This window comes from Miniopterus schreibersii, assembly GCF_964146895.1.
Source record: "Miniopterus schreibersii genome assembly, chromosome: 3".
NCBI classification, from domain to species: domain Eukaryota; kingdom Metazoa; phylum Chordata; class Mammalia; order Chiroptera; family Miniopteridae; genus Miniopterus; species Miniopterus schreibersii.
Window position 1 is genome coordinate 29,404,606 of NC_138103.1, and position 26,545 is coordinate 29,431,150.

Genomic DNA, 26,545 nt, shown 5'->3' on the forward strand with positions numbered 1-26,545 from the left:
GCCTGGAAGGCGCCTCCTTGGAATGTTCCTCTGATCCTTGAGGCTCAGCTGATCCATCTCCCTGCTGCAGCCACTCCCATCACCATATGGGATAGCTCAAGAATGGAAGATAACAATCCCTTAGGAGATCCTAAATTCCTTGAAAGCCCAAACTATGCTTTTGCCTCAACAGCCTTACTTCCCAAAGACTAGACACAGTAGGTTTTATTCACAGTAGTGTGAATAAAAATGTACCTAAATTGGTCAACAAGTGAGTAAATGGTTAACGTATCCAGTTTTAAATATTTCTGAAAATGCTTAATATGTAAAGAGTTCTTTGTTCAGTAAGCATTTCTTTCGTGTGCAGAAATGAGGACAGCCATTTGGCTGGAGCCAGTGCACTGCACACACTCGAGTATGCTCTCTGTGCGGTGAGCTATGTCCTCACTCTAGCAAGCTTCACCCCAGGGGTTTCTACTGCAAGTTTCCAGGATCCAACATTTAGCCTTCCAGCAATATCATGTTATAATCCTGAGTTTGGTTTTTCTGTAACATCAACTAAATTAAAAATAAAGGTCTATATAAAGGTTCTAAATCTCAAACAATCAATATTTGCTTACAGTGGTATGAAAACTCAGAGGCCATGTTTGGAGACCAAGTTCATGGAAATCAACTGCAAGTCCCCTGAGATTTAGAAAGGGTGAGAGTGCCCAACCATTTGGTGCCAGGAGAGTTGCACTGTGAAGTTTGGGGAGTATGTTAAATTATTGCTCCCAATCACTGTCCACCCACCCTGTAGGAGGCACTGCATATCTCTGCCCAATGCCATGTGACTTGTGGTGAAACAGCACCTTCCACATGGGTGCTTTCGGGCCCCACTGATATCATGCTTGACCGAGTGAATTGCTTTGGCCAATGGAGTATAAGTGACCGTGACGTTTGCCATGTCTGAGCTTAAGATTTAAGAGCGACTGTGTGGTTCAGCTATTGTACTTTCTCTCTTTGCTGTGAGAACCAGTATGAAGTGATAGGAGCTGCTTCTTCCACTGGGATCTAGAACGAAGACAACACATGGTGCCAGCATCAAATCAATCCATAGCCAACATGTAACATGAAAAAGGAATAATCTTCCATTGCCATAGGCCACTGAGATTGGGGTTGCTTGTTACTGTGGCATGATCTAGTAAAGGAGTCTATTTCAAATCCTAAAAGACGGTCACATCTCTAAGAAGAGAGCACAAAGTAAAAATAAAGAATAAACAGCCAAACTGGCCGGTGTGGCTCAGTGGCTGAGCATCGACCCATGAACCTGGAGGTCATGGTTCGACCCCTGGTCAGGGCATATGCCCAGGGTGCTGGCTTGATCCCCAGTAGGGGGCATGCAGGAGGCAGCTGATTGATGACTCTCTCTCATCATTGATGTTTCTCTCTCCCTCTCCCTTCCTCTCTAAAAACATATATTTTTTAAAAAGAATGAACCACCAATATCATGAGGGCCAAAGAGTTTTTGTTTGTTTTGCAGCTTGATTATTTTTGCCAGGGGTAGGGCAGGGGGGAAGATGGCATGACAAAGTAGAAAGGGCACCAGATTGGAGACCAGAAGACTGGATTTAAGACATGGCTTCACCATGCATTTTGGAATACTGAGCCAGCTATGTACCCTCTGCTTCTTTGAATTTTATTTTCTACGTCTAAGGAAAGGGAATGACAAGAATGCTTGCCTTGTAGGAACCCTGGGAGAAACACATGAGACAGAAGATATGACAATAGTATGGAACTATTCATGAGCTAGTTTTCAGTGTTGGGATAATTATTGACCCATGAAGTATTTATAAGGAGAAACATCATGCAGATATGTCTAAATTAAGCGTCAAAATTTCAGAGGGTCCATTAGAGGATAATTCAAAGCATTAGCTATTGAACAAAAGAAACTGCCATTTAAAAAAAAAGAATTTACCTGTTAAGACTCTTAAACAGCATTTACAGTGGGTTGCTACAATTTTTTAGGGGTATGCTTATGTCTCAAAATGATATTCCCTATAGAAAATCCCTCACCCACCTATAACTCAGAGAATGGATGGGTTTGAGGCTGTGGGGATGGTTATCTGAATTTTCAATAGGAGTCTCCAGTTTTCTGCAGAGGAAGGAAATGTGGGGAGAATAGGTACAAGCCTGAATTTTACCTGGAAGACGCTTTCCTTAGAACTGAAAAAAAGGACAAAGCTGTAATATTTACAGAGGTGTAAGTCCTTTCTCCTCCAGCCTTAACCACCAATCAACCAAGAAACCCTGCTTGTTTGGCCTCAGAAATCAGATTTGAGAATTAAAATCTCTTTCCCTCCTTTGATGCTTCAGCCTTAACTGACTCTCCCCATCATTTCTAGTTTGGACACTGCAGGCAAGATCCCAGTGGGTCTCTCCAACTACGGCCTCTCCTTACCATGGGGCATGATATGTCCTTCACAGTGGCCCTAGGTCATTATCCTGTGGTCACAATACCCTAATGGCTTCTCCTCACTCCCAGACTACAATCCACACCCTTAGGCTGGGACTCCAGAACCTTTCCCACATGCCCTTACTTACACTGCCCACTGACCATGCTTTTCTACTGCAAGCCTTGGTCCCCTCAACACGCCATGCCCCTCATGCCTCCAGGGCTTTACACCCTAGGTCCTCTGCCCTTCCCCCAGGCACAGGGAATCCAGTTCTCCCTTCATGAGTCAGTCTAGGGGATGCCTCCTTCGTGGTGTCCTCCAGACTTCCCCAGGCCACCTGAGCTCTTTGCAAATCCCTCTCTGCCCACTCCTCACACTGCGTGATTGATGACTCATGTCTGTGAGCTTCCTCTCCACCTCCCTGTGGTCTGTTTCCAGGCTGTGGCAGCGGAAACTTCCTCTATCTGTCCCCAGCACCCAGGTTTTAACACAGGAGGCTGCCTGAGAAGTGTCTGAACAAGGATGGATTCCAGACAGAGAAGGCTGCACAGGCCAAGGGATTCCTTGAAATTCACTGCTGAACTCTGCGGCATTGATTACTTTGGAAGATCAGAGTGAAGAAGGCTGTTTCCTATAATTAAAAGCTTTACAGAAAGCTTTTACTACCCACCAGAGTTTAGTCTAGTCTAAAAAGTGGAAAGTCATGACAGCCAAGCTCTGATCTAGTTTAGGGAACAGCAAACTGCTCTTGTCAGAACAAGAGCACCCTGGTGAGGTGGGAGAGGGAGGGGCTTCGGGGTTGGAGATGAACTAGCTGGGTGATGTCATCTCTAAAGTGGAGAAAAATAAGACCTCTTCATGGGCTTTTGGTAAGTACAGTCACCCCCCCATATTCTCGGGGGACACATTCCAAGACCCCCACTGGATGTCTGAAACAGCGGATGGTACTGAACCCCATATACACCATGTGTTTTTCCTATACATACACACCTCTGATAAAGTTTAATTTATAAATTAGGCAAGTAAGATATTACCAACAATAACTAATAATAAAATAGAACAATTGTAACAATATACTGTAATAAAAATTATGTAAATGTGTTCTATTATGTAAAATACGGATTATTTGAACACAAGCACTGGGATACTGCAACAGTTGATCTGAAAACCAAGACAGCTACTAAGTGATCAACAGGCAGAGAGTCTACAGCATACAGATGCTGGACAAAGGGATGATCTACGTCCGGGGTAGGATGTCGCTCATGCTACTCAGGAGGGCACAAAATTGAAAACTTATGAATTGTTTATTTCTGGACTTTTTCATTTAATCTTTTTGGACTATGACCTCAGGTAACTGAAACCACGGAAAGTGAAACCATGGAGAAAAGGATTAAAAAGGAATGTGTGCAAAGTGCCTACTACCGGGCCTAGCACTTGGTGGGCATGGAATACCCTTGTGGCTGCTTTTCTTACTGAATGCTGTTTGTACATTGGTGACTCCGAAACCTCCCTGAGGGTGGCCTTGGTCTGTGTGCCACCACTGTTGCACACTCAGCTCACAGTGAAAGGAGGCTTTCAGTTGCACACTGGAGTACAACAAGAGGGCTGCTGCAGGCGCCCGAGCACTGCCCAGCTGGTCTAGCCCCACAGGCCACACACAGGGAGCCTTGTCACACCAGCTATGAGGCATAGATGCAGACAATGGCATGGACTTTTACAAGAGCCTTGGGATCACCAAAAACTATGAAACAGAAAGACTGGTCTCGATGCTTACCCACTGCTGTGTATTTTGAAATGGAAAAGGCTCATCTTTCCAGGGTGTTGCCTAAGCTTTGCCACGCATAGGCAGGGCAGTGCCACCCAGGGCCAAAAGCCTGGATACAACGTCGGAAAAGCAGGGTTTAATCCCAGCTCCAGCACAAACGTAGGAATAGTGCCTCAGCCCCTGAATTAACCTCTCTGTGCCTCAGTTTCTTTGTCTGCAAATTGGGGAGAATAAATCTTGGTTGTTGTGAATAGTGAAGGAGCGACCATACTGGCAGCACCACTTTTCAGATGCAGAAACTGACCAAACCACTCAGAAGCAGGCCTCTAAGCAAGGATATGAACCCCCCCACCAAGGATATGGTGACATCCAGCACTGTGCATTGAGGCATGAGGCCCGAGGCCGAGCTGTCCGTGGAAAGAACATGTGCTTTGAAGGAACACAGACTTGGGTTTGAATCCAGCCCTGCTTGCTGAATGACCTGAAGGCAGGTTGCTTGAACTCTTTATGCCTTAGTCTCTTCATCAGTTTGGTGAATAATTCCCTCCTTGCTAAGGTGCCATGGAAATAAACAGTGAGAACCCCCCAAATCAAGTATCTGGTACGGTATGGAGTATATAGAAACTAAGTAAACATCAGTAACCTTCCTCACAAAATCCAAATCCAGTATTCTCTTTCCTCTACACCATAAACTGTCCCTTTCTGCTATCAAACCAAGCAGAAAGCCAAAACGATTACAGTCTTGGGGGACATAAACACTTAAACAATATTTAAGATACCATGGTGGCAATGGTGCAATCAGAAACAATCCACTAGCCTATACCCTGGGAATTTACAAGCTAATGATTTAGAAATAAACACGGCCCATTAAAAGAATTTTCAAATCGATGTGCTCTGCTGGACTGGAGGCCAATAAGGATCAGTAAGAGCTGCAAGGACATGAGAGAAGAGTTTTATCTGGCTGCAGAATGCTTTCAAGAGCAAAACATGATTTGAAGAGCCACATGGAATACTAGAAGTCAAGAGAGAATGACCAAGGTCCTGTCCAAAACACGCGGATGCAGCCTCAGCTTCGGAGCTCTAATTTTAACTGAACACAGCCAGTAAAGGGAACAGGCATATTTTCTGAAGGAAGATCACAGTAGCAGAGCCCAGTAATTCTCCGCTAAGTACACATTTACTTAACATTTGTTAAGTGCTCATCCTGCCACTGTGAGAGTTCCATGGGGAGACCAGAGAAGACCTAGTGTGGAGGGAGCCCCTCTCCCAGCACCCTGGTCACCTCTGGAGCAATGTGGAGAAAAGAGAGGTTGAAAACAGGCATGGGAGCCCACTGCTACCACCAGCTTTGTTTCTTAAAGTCACATTCCTTCATGATTTGTGACAAGCAGATGGGGTTCAGTGAGGAGGAATCATGTCCATGATATGCTCCATCACAGAGAACCGAACAGGACTTACTGGAATATCCCTACACTGCTCAAAGCAGGGAGGAACAACCCCACAGGACAGTTTTGGTTACAAAGGCAATGCAGTGTAGGCCCTGGCCGGGCAGCTCAGTTGGTTAGAGCATCGTCCCAATAAGCCAGTGTTGCAGGTCTGATCCCTGTCGGCACATACAAGAATCAACCAATGAATGCATAAATAAGTGGAACAACAAACTGATGTTTTTTCTCTCTCTCTCTCAAATCAATTACAAAAAAAAAAAAAAAAAAAAGGCAATGCAGTGCAGACCTGGGTAATGACACAAAATTGCATCTTGAATATACACTGACAGAAGTATTCCTTAAGTCCCCGCTAACCCCCAGAGTTTCTAAGAAAAGAAAACTGGAGAAGTCCAGAGGACTACAGTGCCATGAAGAAGGAGTGGGGAGATGAGGATGCCAGGTCATGGAGAAAAGACCTGTGGCAGAGGACACCCTGACAACAACAGTGAAGCCAATAAAAACAGCAGAAAGTATCTCTACCTTCCTTCCCAGGTTACAAAGCCCTTTCACGTACAAAGCCCTTTCTGGCTGTCAACATATATCTAAAGGATTCTTTTGGGGAAGAAAGATTAGCTATCTTCTCTTTGCCCAGAGTGCAAACCCAGAATCAACAGGTAGAAGCCACAGGAAGGCAGATCACAGCTTCAAAGCAGGAAAATCTCTGCAAACAGCAGAGTACTTTAGAGGTGGGACGTGTTGTCTGCCTGTCTTACTAGTGTGATCATTCCTTCACTTGGTCAATAAAATCATTTGAGGAGTGGCTAAAATGTGCCTGGCAGTATGCTATCCTATCCCCTGGGGCCAGAGCCTCCCACTTCTACTCCCAGAAGGCCTCAGAATGGGTGGTGCTGCACCCCACCCCTCCACAGGTAAACCACAGATAATGAATGCCTACCTAAGATTTTTAAAATACTATTTTTGTGAACAGATAATATATGTAAATGGAAAAATGTAAAGGTATAAAAACACATACAGCACGCAGCAAAGTTGCTTAATAGAAGATCAACATACAAATATCAATTGTCTCTCTATATACACCATCTGAAAGTGAAATTAAGAAATGCTCATAGATTGGAAGACTTAATATTGTTAAGATGGCAAAAGTCCCAAATCGATCTATGGATTCAATGTAATGCCTATCCAAATTCCAGCTGGGCTTCACTGCAGAAATTACTAAGCTCATCCTAAGATTCATATGGAAATGCAAAGGATCCAAAATAGCCAAAACAAACTTCAAAAAGAAAAACAAAATTGAGGACTCACACTTAACAGTCTCAAGACTTAGTACAAAGCTACAGTCACCAAACTGTGGCACTAACATAAGGACAGACATATAGATCAATGGAACAGAGTCCAGAAATAAACCCTCACATTATAGTTAACTGATTTCTGATGAGGCTAAAAACACAATTCAAAGGGGGAAAGAACAGTGTTTCAACAGATGATGCTGGGACAATTGGTTATTCACATGCAAAAGGACATGGTTGGAACCCTACCTCATACATATATAAAAATTAACTCAAAATGAATCAAAGACCAAAATGTAAGAGCTAAAACTACAAAATTCTTAAAAGGGGGCACAGGTGTGAACCTTCATGACACCAAAAGCACAAACAACAGAAGTAAAATAGATAAATTGGATTTCATCAAATTTAAAACTTTTGTGCTGCACCATCAAGAAAATGAAAAAGACAACCCACAGAATGGAAGAAAATTTTTGCAAATCATATATCTGATAAGGGATTAGTATCCAGAATACATAAAGATCTCTTGCAACTCAACAATAAAAAGACAAAATAACTAAGTTAAAAATGGACAAAGAATCTGAACACACATTTCTCCAAAGACATACAAATGGCCAATAAGCATATAAAAATGAAAACATGTATCTATGCATAAAATTGTACATGAATGTTCACAGCAGCATTATTCATATTAGTCAAAGGTGGCAAAAACCCAAACGGCCATCAACTTATAATGAATAAATGTGGCATATCTATACAGTGGATTGTTTTTCAGCCATAAAAAGGAATGAAGTACTGATACATGCTACAACATCAGTAAGTCTTGAAAACAATATGCTAAGTGAAAGAAATCACTCACAAAAGACCACAGATTTTATTATTTCATTTATATGAAGTGTCGAGAATGATCAAATCTATAGAGATGGAAAGTAAGTAAATTAGTGGTTGCCAGGGGTTGGGGTGAATGGGGAGTGATTGCTAATAGGTTTTCTTTCTGAGGCGATAAAAGCGTTCTGGAATTAGATAGTGGTGATGGTTGTGCAACTTTGTGAATATACTAAAAACTATTTAATTGTAAAAAGAAAATAAAAATATCCGATCCCCAAAAGTATAAGTATACAGTGAAATATAGGTCTCCTTCCTATCCGCGTCCACCTGCCACCCAGCTGCCTGGCCTACAGGCAAAAATTCTCTTGTGTATCTTTCCAGAAATATTTTATGCACTTGTAAGCATCTGTGTATACATGCTTCCTTTCTTAAAAACACACACAAATGGCAGAATATTATAGATACTGTTCTGCATGTTGTGTTGTGCACACTTAAGAGAGTTTTAAAGACGACAGATAAGCTTCCTTTGTGGTGGGAGGGGGTGAGACTTTAGGGGCAAGGGGAGTCTGAGCAAAGACAGAGACATGGAGAAACAGAACGGCCTGTTCACAGAAGTGCAGGATCTACTGTGCTTGGAGCAGAGGAGCTGAGCTGGAAACAAGAGGCTGAAGAGCAGGCAGAGGCCAGATGGCTAAGCCAGGGGGTGGGCAGCTTTACACGGAAAGGTATTGGGAGTCCCTGAGAATGGCAGTTAGCAGGTGACATGAAATGATTACAATGGATGGGAAGGCAACTCCATGGGAGGCTGGGAGATGGTGAAAGGGTGGCAGTGACAGGAAAGGAAAGATATGCAGAAATCCACAGGAGGCTGGGAGATGGTGAAAAGGTGGCAATGACAGGAAAGGAAAGAGATGCAGAAATCTGTGTGTCAGGAAGGAGTGAGTCAATCCAAGTAAGATGAGGAAAGCAGAATTCAAAGGATTTGAAAGCAGACAAGTTCTGGCCAGGGTGACTGGGGCTGGTTACCTCCCTTGAAACAGGGAATGCAGAAGTGAGTATGATTGGGGGTAGGTGAAAGTTTTAAGTTTGTGAGAGGCCCAAAGGGGGAACCCCAGGGGAGCCTGAAGTTGGAAGAGAGACCCAGGCTTGAGACAAAGGTTTGGAACTATCAGCCTCCAAGTGGTCCAGATGAGGCTATGGAGGGAACATGGATGGAGAAGTTGCAGCGAGAGCCCCAGAAGGCAGGCCTGATTCCTGGGGAAGCACTAGTATTTAAGAGGTGGAACTAGAACTACCATTTATCTAGCACTGCTCTATAGCATGACCTTTAAATATATATATATATAATGTCTTTACTCTGCAGGGCAGATTTTTTATTACAAGGACAAGGCAAAGAGAAGCTAAAATGACTCATTTAAGGTCACATTGGTAAATGATGATGTCAGGTTTCAAATCTAGAACTGCCTGGTTTCAAAAACTGTGATTTGTCTTTTGGTTTTCTGTTACTCTAAGCTGCCTCCCCAGGAAGGGGCAGGAGGGGGAACACTGGAGAGAGGCTGAGAGAGAGTAAATGAAGAAGGAACAGTATGTGCCCCGGAGTCTGCTTCCACACCCCACAGGTGCTGGGCCCAACATGAATGCTAGAAAGTGCTCCCAGGTGTGCTCCACATGCCCAGCATGCCACCACAGGGCTGAGGCACTGGTCTGCTGCTTTTCAAGAGAACACATGTTCAGTTTGCCGGGGAGGATGCCAGGCCCTGTGTCTCCGGGTAAAATTTGCTCTCCCAAGTCCCCAAACACCAATGGTTGAGGGGCTGTGGGGACAGGATGGACTCTGAACCAGGAGCTGGAGGAGCTCATTGAGGAGCACAGCTCTGTCCCAGGTAGGTCCCCAGGCTCCCTCCCCAAACAGCCCTAGAAACGGGTCTCTTTCCTTTTCATGCTCTTACTGTAATCTGGTATGTTTCTCTGTTCTTGTTACGCTGAGAAGAAAGTGTAATCTCACAGATCTCCCTCCTCCTTCTCCTACTTCTGAAGCAATTTCAAGATACTTCTCAAGCTTTCAGGCTTTAGAGTCAGACATTGGAGTTCAAGTCTCAGCTCTTAAGGCTGATGAGCTGTGTGGCTTTGGGCAAGTTACTTGATTTCTCTGAGCCCATTTTTTCCTTTCTACAGAAGTGATCATAAAAGCTCTCAGGGCTGAGCTGCTGTGCAGAGTAAATGAGATAACATATGTGAAGCTTCTGGCACACAGCTGGAGCTGACAAGACAGTCTTCTTCATCTCCCCAAGGGCTCCATTCAGAGTCTGCCATGTTTCACAGGAACATGCTCTCCAGTGTAGTCTCCATTTCCTACTAGAGGGCTTGGACCTACCCCCAGTCCTGCCACTTGGGGTCCTCACAGGTGGCCTGGGAGAGGGGACAAGGGACAAGGCCAAGAAGCAGCCCCGAGCAGTGGCAGAAAAAGAGGGCCAAGTCTGTTTCCACTAATTTTAGAGAGAGAGGAAAAGAGAGAGAAAAATACTGATGCGATGCCTCCCACACATGCCCTGACCGGGGATCGAGTAAACCCGCAAACCTAGGTATGTGCCCTGACTGGGAATCAAACCCTCCACTTTTTGGTGTACGGGATGATGCTCCAACCAACTGAGCCACACTAGGCAGGGCTGAATTTTCCTTCTTAAATTAAGAGTGGCCATGTCCCTTGCCATGGAGGTGAGTAGAATAAGTCCAAACACCTGGGTTCCAGCCCATGTCCCTGCTCGAGGCTCGTCTGTGCAGGTGGCTAACAAGTGTGTCACTGAAACTTACTGGGGGGTGGGCTCCTTCAGTCTGAGAACACTTGTTGGAGGTGCTGAGTATGTAGAGACAAGAGGGTGGCATTTGGCTAGACATAATGAGGCTCAAGGGAGCCAAGAGCCTAGAACTCAGGGGCCATAGACCTCACCTCCAGAAACCCACTCTGCTCTTCAAACTCATGACTACCCTACCCTCCTACCTGTCACTCTGGTTGGTGATAAATGTCTCCAGCACAGGATGGTGGGGAAGGCTGCATAAAATCATAGACATGGTGATTTTTAGATGTAAAATGCTGTGCAAATAATATTAGCAAAGAGAGCAGGGGTGCAGTCTGAAACAGATTGGGGGAGAGGTGGAACGTGGATTATCCACATGCAAGCAACAAGATTTCTCTGGGTTTTCAGCTATCATCAGTGTCCCTATGCTCCCTCCCCAGAGTCACACACATACGTTCACAAGCCGCCTTTTGACCATCTGGTCCTTGGTGTCAGTTTCATTTAAGGAATTACTGCATTAAATTGACGGAACATTAGTAAAACCTAATTAACATTCAGATTAGGTTTTTCTAAGGGAAGAGGGATCTGCAGAAAATAAAATACCCTAGTAATTTAAATTCCACAATATTCAAGTAAATACTATGTGACTGAACATTACAAGTTGAATAATTTTAGCCTAGGGAAAAAAATTATTAGAGTCAGTCTATTACAAATACTACTTCTAATCCTCATTCAGATCTATTTCCCCCCAAACCATCATATTTATCATAAAAGGAAACAGAGGCACTGAGACGTCAGCTGACTTGGTGAAGGTCAAGAGCACTGACTTGAGGCAAATAAGGTCTCAAACCTAGGTCTTCTAAGTCTAGGTCCAGTGCTCTTACCTTCATATCACAACTGCCTCCTGGTATCACATGATTCCCTGAATGGGGCTGGGAGTGTAAGCAGACAGAACAGAGACTTTTTTATTGATAGAGAATGCTTGTAATTTATACACCGGGGTTTTAATTCTCCATCTATCCATTCACTGCCCCCAATCGATCCTTCCACCTGCCCAACCAACCCATCCATCCATCCTTTATCAAAGGCCTGCTTTGTGCAACATGAGTATACAGATCCTACTCTACGTTAAACTCCATGAAAGCAGTGTCCAAATTACTCACTACCAATGCCAGGGTCTAGTTCAGGTCTAGCTTGGCACACAGATGTTCAGTAAATACTGAATGAAATAACGAACACGTAAACCTTGTCCTCCAGAAGCTTATGGTCTGGAAGGACAGACTGACATGAACAGAGGGCATAATCAGGGTGACCAGGGTCATCATAGCACAGCTGTGAACAGAGCAGTGGAGCAGACAAGGAGGGAATGGTGGCCCGTGCTGAGGGGACTCCCAATCAGCTGGACACAAGATCACTTTGGTGGCTACATCAGCATGGGTTCCCTGACACAGGACCCATTTCTTAAGCTGTCAAGGAGCAATGGGCAAGTCCTAGGGCTCCCTCTGGGCACTGGTACCAGTTTCATCATCATGTGGGACCTCAAACTCCTTACTTGTGACCCTCTAGTCTTTAAAGCCTCAGGTCAACTCTGACAACATATCATTTACTAATTTATTCTAGAGCTCTTTGAGCTCCCTTTTCTCCATTTCAACTCAGTTCATTTCGATTCAACAAACACTTCCCAGGCACTGGCTGTGTAGCAGACACTGGGACACCAGAACCCTCTGGGCCCTTCCTCGGGAGCAGGGTCTGCTGCTGAATCCCCAGGAGCCTGTGTTCAGCAGTGCCTGGCACGGATCCTCCAGCAGAGGCAAATGAAAGCTGAGGAGGGCCCACCACACGTGGGCACACACCGTAAACATCCAAGAACTCCAGCGATGGTTACTGAGAGGATGTTAAAAACCATTATCTACTGAAAATATTAGATTTGCTCTGGATTGTTCATTACATACAATGGCTTAATAGGACTTTTATTGAATAGCTGCAGAGCTCTGGGCCGAAATCAATTTGCCGTACACTCGGAATTTTGATGTATGCTGTTGACTTCCACAACACGAAGCAATTTGTAATAGCTTTGGCGCTCTGTTGTTTTCAAAGCTCCTGCTACATCACAAGCATTTATTTCTGACCACAAAATTACATTTATTCAACAGAAAGCAGCTCTGGGTCTTTAAGAGGTTAACTTCTGGAGTGCTTGGCTGCTCTCCAGCCCGTCGGAGGAGCAGCGCTGGCGCGGTGGCACCGGCGGTGGCGGCAGCGCCGGGCGGGCGGCCGTGATTAATAGACTGCTGAGTGCGCCCCTTTCCACATGCACGCGGCTCGCTCCCCTGCTTCCATAGATCATGGGCTTAGCCTCAACATATCTGACTGAAATTGAATTTGGCTTCTCTCTCAACCGTTCATTTCCTATGTTATGCAAGGTTATATCCTTTTCTGCATGAGCAGAACCAAACCAGCTGCAGCTTTGGAGAAGAAAATGTGTTTTCAATTAGGAAGCTGGCCTGAATATTGAACCACAGTCCTACTGCTCCCCTAATTGAGCCATCATGGAGCAAGCCTCCAGACAGACACTGTATCGCCAGGCCTTCCGATTTTCCTTTAAGATAATTAAAACACACCATCACCACCACAACCGCCACAGCTGCCACACTGTCACCCCAACTATCACACATGAAAAGGCCTGAGAGTCTGACGATGGCTGTGTTGGGTGAGAAGGAAAGAAGTCCCAGCCAAGAAAGGGGTCAGGACAACAGGCTATGCTGGGGTCCTCGTGCAGCCTCCTCCATCCTCCGGCCAGAGCCTGTCAGTGTCCTCAGGGCCTGGTTCACTCTGTGCTTGCCTGTGAGGGACACTGGGTCCCAAAATTGCAGATACTTTTGATACCCCCAGCAGGGGAACCGGCCTTACATTGCTTGTGGGTCACTAGGAACCTAGGGCTGAGCCTTGCTCGTAGCACTCACTGAGTACTTACTGATGAAGGAGGAGAGAGGGAGAGCAATTCAGCTGAGAACACCTAAACACCTTGGAAGGAAGAAAGTGAAATGAAGTCTAAGAGATAATGCAGACCCTCGGAACGAAACTAAAAACAGGCTGAGATGGTGAGGAAAAGGAACGAGGGAGGTAGACTTTCAGTTAGGTCTTACAGGATGGAAATGATTCTTACAGGTGAGGAAGAGCAAAAGGTTATAATAACGGAGGCTGTGGCTTTAGGAAAAGGTCAGAGGCAGGAAACCACAAGGAATGTTCAGGGTACTGTAAACAGACCAGCCTGGTGGGAGCCAGGGATTTGAAACCTGGAAATACATTTTAACTAAATTGCAGAGCTCCTTACCTAGGGTGGGCACAGAATCACAGAACCTGACCTAGAGGACCTGCCCTTGGAGGGAGCCTAGCCCAGTGGTTCCTACAATCAGTTACCAATGAGAATCAGGGTGGACTTTGTAAAGTTCGATTTTTAAGTCCCACCCCAGGCCTGATGAATCAGAATCTCGGGGGGGGGGGGGGGGGGGTTGTGCACTGGGAGCTAATTTTCTGGAAACATGGTTGATTCTCATGCAGTAAGTTGGTCCATCTGAGTACCAGCTCTAGGAACTGTCAATCTGGTCCAATCTTCTCTAATACCACCCTGCCCATGACACTTAATGCAGTACTTGCTAAGTACAGGCATGATGGGGCCATACATGTGTGTACATGCATGTGTAGGTGAACACACACAGTTCCTACCCTCTAGATTTCAGAAGCATAAGGCTTAGTATAGGGCAAGTTAAACTGTGTTCCAATAACTAAAATATAAGGCAGAAGAATGTCTTCAGGCTCAAAATCAAAAAAGAGGTACAAAAGGAACTCTACCAGAGATTAGAAGGGGAACAGTTTGTTTCTGGTGGGTATTTGGGGATGACCTAGAGGGTACAGCATTTGGGTTGGGCCTTGAAAAAGAATAGACCATATTGAAAAAGAGCAGACCATATCCCTGGCAGGTGGTCTTCTGGGCCTTGTTTGACCACTCCCAGTAACAGGAAACTCACTACCTTAGATGGCAGCTCATTCCATTTTTAAAAATATATTTTTACTGATTTTAGAGAGAGAGGAAGGGAGAGGGAGAGACAGAGAGAAACATCAATCAGTCACCTGCCGTACATGCCCCAACTGGGAATCGAACTAGCAACCTTTAGGTACACAGGACGATGCTTAACCAGCTAAGCCATTCTGGCCAGGATCATTCTATTTTTGAACTGCTCTAATTGCTTCTGTCTGCTGATGGCAGTCAACCCAAGTATTAGTCCGCTGGCTCATACTGGGCTTCAGAGCTATGGGGCTCCCTGCCAAGTGTCTTGCTCGCCCACTCATTGTATAGATGAGCAAAGTCAGGCAGAAAGAGGTCTGAGAGCTGAGGCCCCTGAGGTCACAGAAGAGTGAGTGGCAGCGCCTGGGCAGGCTCCCAGGTCTCTAACGCCCTGTGAAATGTTCTTTGAAGTAAAGCACTCGGACACCCTGGCTTTATTTAGACATGGCCTTTAGATCTGAACACTTAAATATGTTACAGGGCAACAGATATGGGCCACAGGACATCCTTGAAACTCTTAGCCACTTTCAACTAATTCATGGAATATTTACCCAGCTTAATACATTTCATCTATTTGATTAAAATCCGTCAAGTGTGCACGGGCCTTTGCTTTATACTGCACTCAAACCTCTCCTTTGGACTGGAGCCTTTCAAAGCAACTTAACACCATGGCCCACCAGACCCCTGCCTGCCCAACCCTCACTGGCCTGCTGTCCTCCCTCACTCCTTCAGTCCCAGCCCCTTGGCCTGTTTTCTGGCTTCTGGCCATTTTGAGCACTGTCCCTCCTCAGAACCTTGGCACTTGCGCCCTGCTCTGCCTGACACCCTCCCCAGCTCTGTGTCTGGCTGGTTTTTCTCATCACTCAGGTCTTACCTCAAACGTCACCTCCTGTGAGAGGCCTCCCAGGACAACTTTCTCTGCAGAAGCTGCCCTGCTCCTCGCACTCTTTTCCACTTTCCCATCTATTTCCCTCACACCACTTGTCACCATCTGACATTACTCCTTATGTTTATTATCTCTTTTTCTTCACTAGAACACAGGCTTCAAGACAGCAGGGGCCTTGTCCACTGTATCCATGGCTACATCCTTCGCTCCTATTTGGTCCAGAGCTACACATAGATGGCTCTCAAGGTTTTATTGAATGAAAAATGAACAAATATCGAAGAGTAAAACCCAGCATGAGAGGCAATGTGGGGCTTCACACAGCCTGATGCGGCTCTGAATATTGCTGGTATGTTACACCTACAGTGGACCTTCAGTACAAAGGGAAGCTACAAATAATTACTTGGCCCCTAACATGGGTCACATCGGGAGGTGATAATGGGATGAAGTCACAGTCTGCAGTTAACCTGGGCCCCACTCCTCCAAGGAGTGCAGATCAGGTTTGTGGCAAAAGGTGTCCACACAGTTATAGATATTTATGCGGGACAAAATGTAGAAGCCAGACCTGACACAGGAGGGGCTGGTTAGAAGCTAAGGGGAGCCTGAAGCTGTGTTTGCCAAGCACTTTACACAAAATGAACATCATGGTCTTTATCCAAGACTGGGGAGGCTGACTGAGATGATGGAGGGGTGGAAGGGGTCCTCGCCACTTCCCAAGCACTATCAGAGTGCACCAATATTAAGGAACATGCCTGTGGTGCCAGACAGCCCAGGCCTGCCACAGTCACCTGTGTGACTTTGGCCAGTTTACGTACCTTCTCTGGGCTTAGTTTCTGCATCTGTAAAATGAGCTACTGCTCCCCCCATCCATCCAATGGACACCTACTGCATGTTCACTAGGGCCAGGTACTAGATATACAGAAGAGGCCAATACAGACATAGAAAATCAAGAGAGAGTGGTGGATATAACAAACTCACAAACACAATGAGAAAAGTACTCTGAACAAAAGGACAAGGTGCTATAAGAGAAATATTAAGAGGGCCTTGGTTTGGACTGAGGGTCAGAGGCCTCTTTGAGGGCATGACATCTGAGGCAGACCCTAAAGGATGAGTAGAAGGGCGAGGCAGGGGGCTGTGGGAGCAGGGTGGGGTGAGGGGAAGCAGGCTGCAGCCAACCCACGCACCCTGAAGGCTGAGGTCAGGGTTCTTTGTCTGCCTCAAGGGCACTGGGGAGCCACTGGAAGGCTGTGAGCAAGGAAGTGACCTGATCCCGGCTGATGCACAGAGGAAAGGTAGGGGTGGGCTGAGTAAGAGCTGGAACTGATGTTAGGGAACCACTGCAATGGCCTCGGTGACACACAGAGGCTTTGGACAAGCACGGGAGGTAGGGATAGAAAAAATCAGGCAGATCTGAGTACACTTCAGAGGAAGGATGGAGGAGATGTGGGCGAATGAAGAGAGGAGGGTGAGCTAGATTTCCAGCTGAGGCAACTGGGAGACTGGGGAGTTATTCCTAAGGGAGAGGGTGGAAAAGGGCATTTCAGGGAGTGTGAAAACTGGAGAAGGGGCGGTGGTTGTGGGTTATGAGTTGTATCCTGTGGAATACCTAAAAGGTGATAGACAGGCAGTCTTAGATGAGCAGAGAACTCAACAGAGAAGACCAAGCTACAAAGATAAATCTGAGTTTTCAGCATATAGATACTAAGAGATTATAGAGCAAAGAATGCCATGTTAGAGGTCTGAAGGAAAAGAAGGAGCTGCTCAAGGAGACTAAAACTCAATAGCCAGAGAGAACCCAGAACGGAGAACCCAGAGGGCAAAATATCATGGGCTGTCAAGAGAAGAGAACCTATCAGGAGAGAGGGGTGGACAGGTGTGTTGAGTGTTGCTGAGGTGAGAGAGGGGGACTAAAAAGGTCACAGGAGAGTGGGGAGAAGCCAACGGAGAAGACGGATACAGCTTTGGGGGTCTGGTGACGGGGCAGAAGAAGTAGCAACTCCTTTCCAGTACTGTGAAGACTGGGCAAGCACATGCTTGAAAAGCACCTAACACAGCACTTACACTTGCCCAGTGTCCCGCAAATGCCATTTTGAACATTATTACAAATTTGCTGTCCCCCCCAGCCTGCCCAAGTGCATGGCCTCACTGGAAGCATCCATTTGCTTAGAGATTAAATTTTATCACAGATGAAATGCAAAGAGAAGGGGAAAGATAATATTCAGCTTCTGACATGCAAAAATAGAATTACATAGCTATTGCCTTGTAAGCATGACTATTTCTTTTTGAAGATAGTTCATACTTATAGTAACAAAATAAATGCCTATGAGTAGGGACATTCCCAAGACATTAGAAACCTCCTCTGTGCCCATCTAGGACAACCTCTGTTCTGAATTTCCTGTTTAACCCTTTCCTTAGGGTTCTGTTATACAACAAGAATCTACATGTATCCCTGAACAGTATCCGCTCAGTACTGCAGCGCTGTATTTCATTCCCTTTCCCTGCTATGTTGTACTCCACTGCGTGACTACACCACTCTTTACTTATTCTTTCTACTGCTGATAGAAATGGGTTGTTTCCACTTGTTTACTACTTTCAAAATGTTCTGAACTTGTTTCCTGGGGTCCATCTTTAAGTTTATTTGGGTATATACTTAGGAGTGAAACTGCTCTGTCGAAGTATATGTTCTTTAGCTTTAGTATCTGATGCCAGATTGGTTTTCAAAAAGATTACACAAATTCACACTCCCACCTTGACTTTTGAAAATTCTGGCCAGCCTGGTAGACATGAGTAAGTTGCACTTAAATTATTTTGATTTGCATTTCCTTGATTACGAACGAGGTTGGGCATCTTTTCATACATTTATTGACCATTCTGATTTTCTCTTGTGAGAATGGCATTCATGACTTTTGCCTGTTTCCCTACTGAGATGGTTGTAGTTTTCTTATTAATAAACATTTTTAATATTTTCTGAATACTAACCGTTTGTCAACTATGTGTGTTGTAACTCTCTCCTCCTGGTTTATGACTTGTGGCCAAGTTTACCCAATATAAGATTTGCTCTTAGTGTGGCCTTAGAGGTACCATTCACACCAGAGGGATTTGTATCTTTATTATGAAAAAGATTCAGATAGGTTGGAATCTTTATTATGACAGGTTTCCAACAGATAATATAAAATGTAGAGCCTTTTACTATTTCACACAAAGGTAAAACTGAGCTAGCAGTGCCTTAGGATTATCTCTTCCTTTTCTCTAGGATGTCTTTCCATGGGGGCAGGGAGAGCTTGTACTTTTAAATTTTAATGTAGTTGAATGTAATAATTTCTTCCTTTATGGTTTTCTGTTTAAGAAATCCTATCTTACCCAAAGTCATAATATTCTGTATTTTCTTCTAAAAGATTCACCTGCAATTTGTGTTTGCATATGGTTAGAGGTAGGGGTCAATTTCATTTAATTCTATAAGGATATCCAGTAGTCACAGGGCTGTTTATTGAAAAGTCCACTCTTTCCTCATTGATCTGTAATGCTCTCTCTGCAATGTATCTGGCTTTTATGTACGCGCAGGTCAGTTCGGATTTCTTTATTATGTTCCATGGGTGTATTTATCTATCCCTGTGCCAATTACTGTGGCTTTGATCATCTGGTAGGTCAAATCCTCCACCTTGTTCTTATTTAATATTATTGTCACATTATTAGCTTCATGTAAATTCTGGAACCAGCTTTTCAAGCTTCATGAAAAATCATGCTGGAATTTTGATTGGAACTACAATGACTCACTACATAATCAATTTGGGGGAAACTGATATCTTTAATAACAGTGGGAATTTCTATCATTGGATGCCTTAACTATCTCCATTTAAATCTTTAATGTCCTTCAATATAAATGTTATTTTCTCCAGAAAGAGTTTCTATGCATTGCTATATTTATACCTAGGTATCCTTTATTTTTTGTGGCTATCTCCAGTGGTATTAATCTTCCTCAGTTTGCTGTTGATGCAGAAGTATGTATTTACTTTTGTATATTGATTTTGTATCTAACAACCTTGTTAAATAATTAAGGCTCACTTGAAAAATGAGTTCTATTTCTTCTGTTACAATATTTATACTTTATTTCTTTTTCTTATCTTCCATACTAAGACTTGTAGTACAATGTTAAATATAAGTAGCATTAGCAGACACATTTGTGTCTCATTTCTGATTTTAAAGGGAATGCTTTCAACATCACTGAGTATGATGAATTGATGCAGGTTTTTGATCAATACCTTTACTCAGGTTAAAGAAGTTCCCCTCTATTCTTAGTTTGCTGGTAGTTTTTATCATGAATGAATGTTGAATTTTATAAAATTCTTTTCCTATAACTACTGAGATAATGTATTCCTCTTTAATCTGCTAATGATATTAATTTGCATTAAATCATTTTTTCTAATATTAAACCAAACGGTATTCTTGGAATACACAGAGCTTGTTGGATTCAAGTTAATACCTTTTAAAGGACTTCTGCCTATCTATTCATAAATTAGACTGTTTCAATATTCTTTTCTTATACTGTTCTTGTCTGGTTTTGACACCAAGGTTACACTAGCCTTGTAAAATGAGTTAGAAAATGTTGTCCTCTCTTTTTCTAATTTCCGAAGGAGTTTGCAGATGATCAGAACTATCTATTTCATGAATGATTGATAGAACTCTCTCATAAAAACGTCTAGACTTTGTGGAAATATTTCTGTAATAGTTGTAAGACTATTCAGGTTTTCTACTTCTTCTTTAATCAGCTTTGATATATTATAGTTAGTATTCTAGGAATTTGTCCATTTTGTCTAGGGTTTAAAATTTATTGGCATTAAGTTGATTATACTATTCCAGTTATCCTTTTAATCTCTGCTATAGCTATAAAGTTATCTCCATTATCATTCCTAACTTTTTTTTTCTTTTTTCTTAATTGGGAAGGTAGTTTGTCTATTGTAAGTAGTCCTTTCAAAGAACCAACTTTTGGGCTGTTTCTCTCTTGGATCGTTGTTTCTTTTCTCATTTATTTTTATTCTTACATATATTTATTATTAATTATTTCAATTAGTTCCTTTAGCTTATTCTGTTGTACTTTTATGACTATTTAAGCTGGATGCTAAGCTCATCAATTTTCAGTCTTTTATTTCCCCTCTAATATAAGTGCCTAAGTTATTTAAGATGATTTTCCTCCCTGAGGACACTTAATTTAAGAAACCAGCTCCCCTTCCAAGAGGAGTGGTGCCTAAGCCAACTCCTGACCCCTCAACCGTCTATACTATGACCCTTCTCAGGGAGAGAAGCAAGGAGAGAGGGAGACAACTTGAAAGACTTAGCATTTTTCTAGAGAGTGTGAGTGCCATTTCACTGAAGGGACGGTCTTAAATTGAATTGACCATTTAGGTTACTCTCCCTACTCCCTCTAATCAGTTGCCTAGGCTTGTGAAACACACAAACTCAGAGAAATAAATAAATCTAATTTCAATGTGAATTAAATTTGATGACTTTGCTATAATAATTATAAGTAACTGTTACAATTATAGTATTCTAAACTTTTCAATCAAGGACAACAAATACAGTTATTTACTAGTTTTTTCTAAGGTATTTCCCAAGCATGTATTCTAGGGTCCCCCTTTCACCTTATTAACAGCAACATAACCTGAAGAAAAGATAAGAGCAAATGTTTTAAAAACTGCCTCCAGAGTAAACCTCACTGTTTAAGCATTTATTGAGTAACTATTTTTGAGAGGGCAAATACTTCAGTTCCAGCTGCTATGTCAGGTGCTGGGAATACAAATGGCCAACAAGACAGGACACAGAGGTTGCCTTCACACATTCACAGACTCATGGGGAACAGAGACACAAAGCCACAGGCAGCTCTCAGATATAATGACAAATGCATCACAAATAGTGCAGGTGCAATGGAAGCTCACAGTACAGGCGACCTGGTCCATCACTGGGGCCCAGGGAAGGCCTTTCCTGAGGAAGTGACATCAAGCAGAAGTGATCCAGGAGAAGTGAAAGAGGAAGGAATATCTCAGGAAGAGGTCATCCTGTTCAAAGGCTTGGAGGCCAGTGAGGACACCCAATGCATAAGGGCCTGGTAGAAATTCAGAATGACTGTATGTCCAGTGATAGGTGGTCAGTAGTAAGAAAAGTCTAGAAAGGTAAGCAGTTACCAAATCATGAGCATCTCATAAACTACAGGGAGGATTTACCCTGAGAACCACAAGAAAACACTGAGGGGCGTGTTGCCCAGGCGAGGCTAATGTTTCCCCTGTATTATAACACACTACAAATACATGTTCCTGCAGGAACACTGAAGTCCTATGTGAATTTCTTGCTGTCTGAAAACTTTATTTTTTTTTAGTTTTGTTTTTTCTTTTCTTTTGGGGAATCTCAAATAGGGAAGTAATCTATATGAATTCGGAGGCAAAGAACACATCTTCACTAATACCATACATTTCTCCAAGGGGAACTCAAGCACACTGGGATGACTCAAAAAATATATTCGATAAATAAAATTGCACTCAGCAAACACTAGTGAAGAGTACGAGAATAAATCTCTGATTAGAAGAGGTGGTGTTTTAGAAAAACAAGCTGAACAGATCCTGCTCCTGTGAAGCACCAAGACATGCTGCCTTCTGGTCTCACTCAGCCGAAAACTAACCCTGCACGTGGCCCCCATCTGCCGTTGCCCTCTGCATAAAAGTTCATTTTTCAGAACAAGTAGAACTTAGTCCCTTCTGTTATGATCAGTGTACTAGTAAGCACAAATTATTTAATATAAATATAGCAATTAGCAAAGGCTTGGTAAATATTAATTAATGGTACTATAAAAATATTTACTTTATAAATAGCCTTTTAAAAAAATGGGCAAATAGGAAGCCAAGATGTTTCTCAGGCATTTCAAATTTAACATATCCAGAACCAAACCCATTACTCTGTCCAGAATGTGAGGTAATCTATAACTTAGATTCTTAAAAAAGTAATAATAACAACCACACGCACACAAAACTCAACATAATAAAAAATAATAACAAAGGTGAGGGGGGTGCAGAGAGCATTCTATACTAAAAGATTTATATATTGAGCAAAAAAAAGAAAAAAATAGAGAAAGAACTCACAGACATGGACAACAGTGTGGTAGCTGAGGGAGGGCGGGGTTGGAGTAGATGGTGGTGGAGGAGGGGATGGGGGGATAAATGGTTACGGAAAAAGAAAAAAAAATATATATATATATGTATATCCCAAATGCAATGCATGAACCTGACTGAACCATGGTTGGGGGCAGGGCAGTTATAAGACACAATTTGGGATAACTGTCGAAATTTGATTTTTGGACCAAATATTAGATATCATGGAATTAATGTTAATTTTCCTAGGTATGATGCCTGGGGTTATCATGGAAATGGCAGGGAATATCCTTAATTTTAGGAGATACACACATATATTTAAGGGTACAGTGCCGAGCTATCTGCAACTTACTTTCTAATGTTTAACAAGAGGGTGGGAAGGAAATGTGGCAAAATGTGAACAAGTGGTGAGTCTGGGTAAAGGGTGTACAGGTGTTTGTTATACTAATCTTTCTACTTTTATGAAGACTTGAATTTTTTTCAAAATGAAAGAAAAATAAGCAAACAACTAAAACAGCACATTAGCTATTTCACGTAGAGAAGCACTAAGCCAGTGGGCCTCAAAGAAGCTGCTGAACAGGCAAAAGAAAGACATCAGATCAAATGTGAGTAGGTGTAAGGTGACAGTTTTACTCATATAATGAGGGTTCAGAGATGTGCTTCTGAGAAGACAATTCCTGTCCTTCCCAGACCTGGGATATTGACATCCTCTGCTGTACAGAGCTAAGTCCAGGGGGTTTCCTGGGCAGGGAGTCACACACAGAGAGAACAGCATCGCAGCACTGTTCTAGAATCCTCAGTGATCACCAGCAGTCACTGCTGCTTCGTCTTCCTACACGAGTCGATCACTGTCCTGGAATCTCCTCTCTTGCCTCCCACTGCAGTCTTCCTGTCTAACCTCATTTGTTCCCTCGCCCTCTGCTGTCACCCGCATGCTGAAGAACTTGCCAAGGATTCCAGCCTCCTTAGCGATGTGTCTCGGGAGGCACCGCACAGCCTCACGTCACTCCTGAACTTGCCATCTCACTTCCCTGAATCCTCCCCTCCCCATTGTTCTCTGTGAATTCCTATGATCCTACCAATATGGGTTCTTTAGAGGCCTTTAAAAAAGTCTTGCTTCCTTTCCTCAGTATTATTACTACTTATATCAACCTGATAGGAGAAGCTAAGGGCCAAGTGAATTACTCCACGCCAATAACAAATTGTCTGGCTTTCGAAAATCCATGAGTCTCTACACAAAGGGCTGAGGAGGAGCTGGGTTGTCACCCACCTCAACCATCCTCTCTGCGGATATTACTCTATGGTGGCCAGGGTACACGTCTCAGATGACTGACAGCCTACCCACCATTGTGCCCAGGCCTCCTCTGGAAGGAGAGATTAGAAAACTTTTCCTTACATTGAGCCCAAACTTACTCCTCGTGACTTCTGCCTCATGTTCCTTTTTCAAGCCTCGATCAAATGAAATTGCTGTTCCCCCCACAGCTGCATGTGAAAGCACCAGGTTGCTCCACTCCATCCCTTCCACACAGGAGGCCTCCCGCTGCAGCAGCGCAGACCAGCTCAGGGAACCAGTGAGCTTGAGGCGGTTTGTGAGCTCTTATAGGCTGTGGTCTAAACAAGCTCAGTCCACCCAGTGGAAACATCACATTGGGAAGCACAAAATCTGTACAACATTGGGTCACTGCAGCTGGGAGGGTTCTGCCTGGGTAAGCACCTTCTGTTAATGGCATTTATTTAATGAGAATAAAAAGAAAGTGCAATGAACTATGAAGGATGGCTCAGGATATAAAATAAATATAAACGCTTACCTCCCCTTGGAAACTCTTCAGCAGTGGCGCTACCTGCTTGCGCAAATCCTGGAGCAAGAGGGATGGGTCAGGAAACAGCCATTTGAGAAAGAAAGAGAAGGAAAACATTCGTTAAGGCCTCCTAAAAACAGCTTTGAATTCAGTGATGATTGTCATTATATAAAGCAATCCTGGTCCCTCTCCTGGTTCGTTCCTTAATTCATACAACATAATGCCAACTGGCGCCCCACAGTTTTCATGAACTTACTTAAGATTACCACTAGATTTGTTTCTACTAAATCCTGGTTATAGACACCTCATTTTGAATGTGCTATGAACTCAAGTTTTTGCTGATGTCAGTCTGAAATTACTCACAATAAAGTAGAGGATTACAATGCAGGTTTGACTTACTTGTATCTGAAATGGGTTTGGGCCACTGTCCTGCATTGTAGTTGTTACTTTTAAGCACTGTTAATGGGAGATACACCTGTTTTGAATCCATGTTCCATCTAGTCACTGGGAAGTTTATCCCAAGCCACCATTATTTCCTTGGAGAAGTCAATACTTTTGTTCCTCCTTTGGATCATTTTCTGTATTTTTATACCAAATTCCATGAACAAAAAAAAGATCAAACTCTTTACCAGTCTCTTCTTAAATAAATAAGCTCTCTGTGGTAGGCTCAATAACGGCCCCCCAAAATGTCCACGTCTTGATCCCCAGAACCTGTGACTGTATTAGGTTACAGGGTAAAAGGGACGTTGCAGATGTGATTAAGTTAGGGATTGAGTTGGGAAGATTAAACTGGATAATCCAAGCAGATCCAGGTCCTTGTAAGAGGGAGGCAGGCGGGTGAGGGCAAGAGAGGATACGAGATGGAAACGGGTGAGAATGACGTAGGGGCAGAAGCCAAGGCACACAGGTGGCCTGGAGAAGCTGAGAAAGGCAAGGGAACAACTGCCCCCTGGAGCTTCTAAAAGGAACACAACTCTGCCAATACCTCACTTCAGTGCAGTGAAACCCATTTTGGACTCTGACCTCCAGCACAGTTAGATGATAGATTTTTGTTGTTCTAAGCCATCAAGTCTGTGCCAGTTTGTTACAGCGAAAACAGGAAACAAACACACTATTTCATTTAGCCCACTGTACTTTTCTGAAAGACAGAGGATACAATATACACCGGGAGGGAAAAGAAGATAGAAAGGGAGAGGAATCAGAGAGCCTGTCTGTGCCCAGGACACGGCTGTTCAGGCTCCGACGGACAAGCTGATGCAGGGGGACCGCCCTGCCTAAACAAAAGGAGGCTATGATTACAAATGCATCTCTGAAGTCACAAAATGATCTCTATTTTTGAAATATTCTGTAATGCAGATATTTTGGAATGTTTCAGTGAAGTTTACAATTTCACTCCTGCTCCACAGTAGCGCACATGCACTTCTGTGGGGCGCCTACAGTTAAGTCTCACAGCTGTCCGGCTGCGGCTCTTGGTGGTGCCTCACCCTCCACGCTGAAAGCCAGGAGTGGGGTCCTGTCTTTGGCACAACATGGCCTTCTCAAGACCACTGGGGGGAGGGCTGGGGCAGTGGAGGGGCTGCACTAGGCCACCTCTGAAAGGTTCCCCTCGGTGACTCTCACAAGGCTGCCAACACCCCTGCCCCTGGTGTGGGCGCAGGAACCATTAGGGACCCTGCCCCGTGACAGTGGCAGCAGTGGCTTTTAGAGCTACCTCAGCCCAGGTACTCTCAGCTCTCCCCTCTCCCCTGGTCTTAGTTCACATTTTCTTCATTGTGTCTGGGTGGTGAAAGGGTGGGGACGGGGTTTAACCCTTGATAAGGGCCAGGCAAAAATAAAGACTGGCTCACACTGAAAACCCTAGGAAATGTTTCCGCATGAGGAGGTTTGGTGGGTGGGTGCCACACATCCACCCAAGGATTAAAACAAATTATCTTCAAATGAACTTACAAACCCCTGGCTTTCCCCTCATTACTCAGTCCTCAAAGCAAGAAAATTCTAATCTGAAACTGTTTTAGGTATATATTCAAAGAAAACCATTTTGTAATATAGCATATTCCATTAAATTTGATATTGTCAAATGTGAACTGTGCCATTATCTTATGCTACACTGGAAAAAAAATGCTGCTTATTAAGCTGT

At 43.7% G+C, this 26,545-nt stretch overlaps 1 protein-coding gene across 14 annotated transcripts in view; it reads right to left on the reverse strand.

Annotated features, from left to right (window-relative positions):
* Positions 1-26,545, reverse strand: part of CUX1 (cut like homeobox 1) — a 337,186-nt gene that overhangs the window by 154,936 nt on the left and 155,705 nt on the right. For all 14 annotated transcript variants that reach the window (XM_081131308.1, XM_081131320.1, XM_081131311.1 and 11 more), the window contains exon 3: positions 24,418-24,465. In XM_081131308.1, the coding sequence (XP_080987434.1) occupies positions 24,418-24,465 (48 nt within the window). The remainder of the gene's footprint in view (positions 1-24,417; positions 24,466-26,545) is intronic.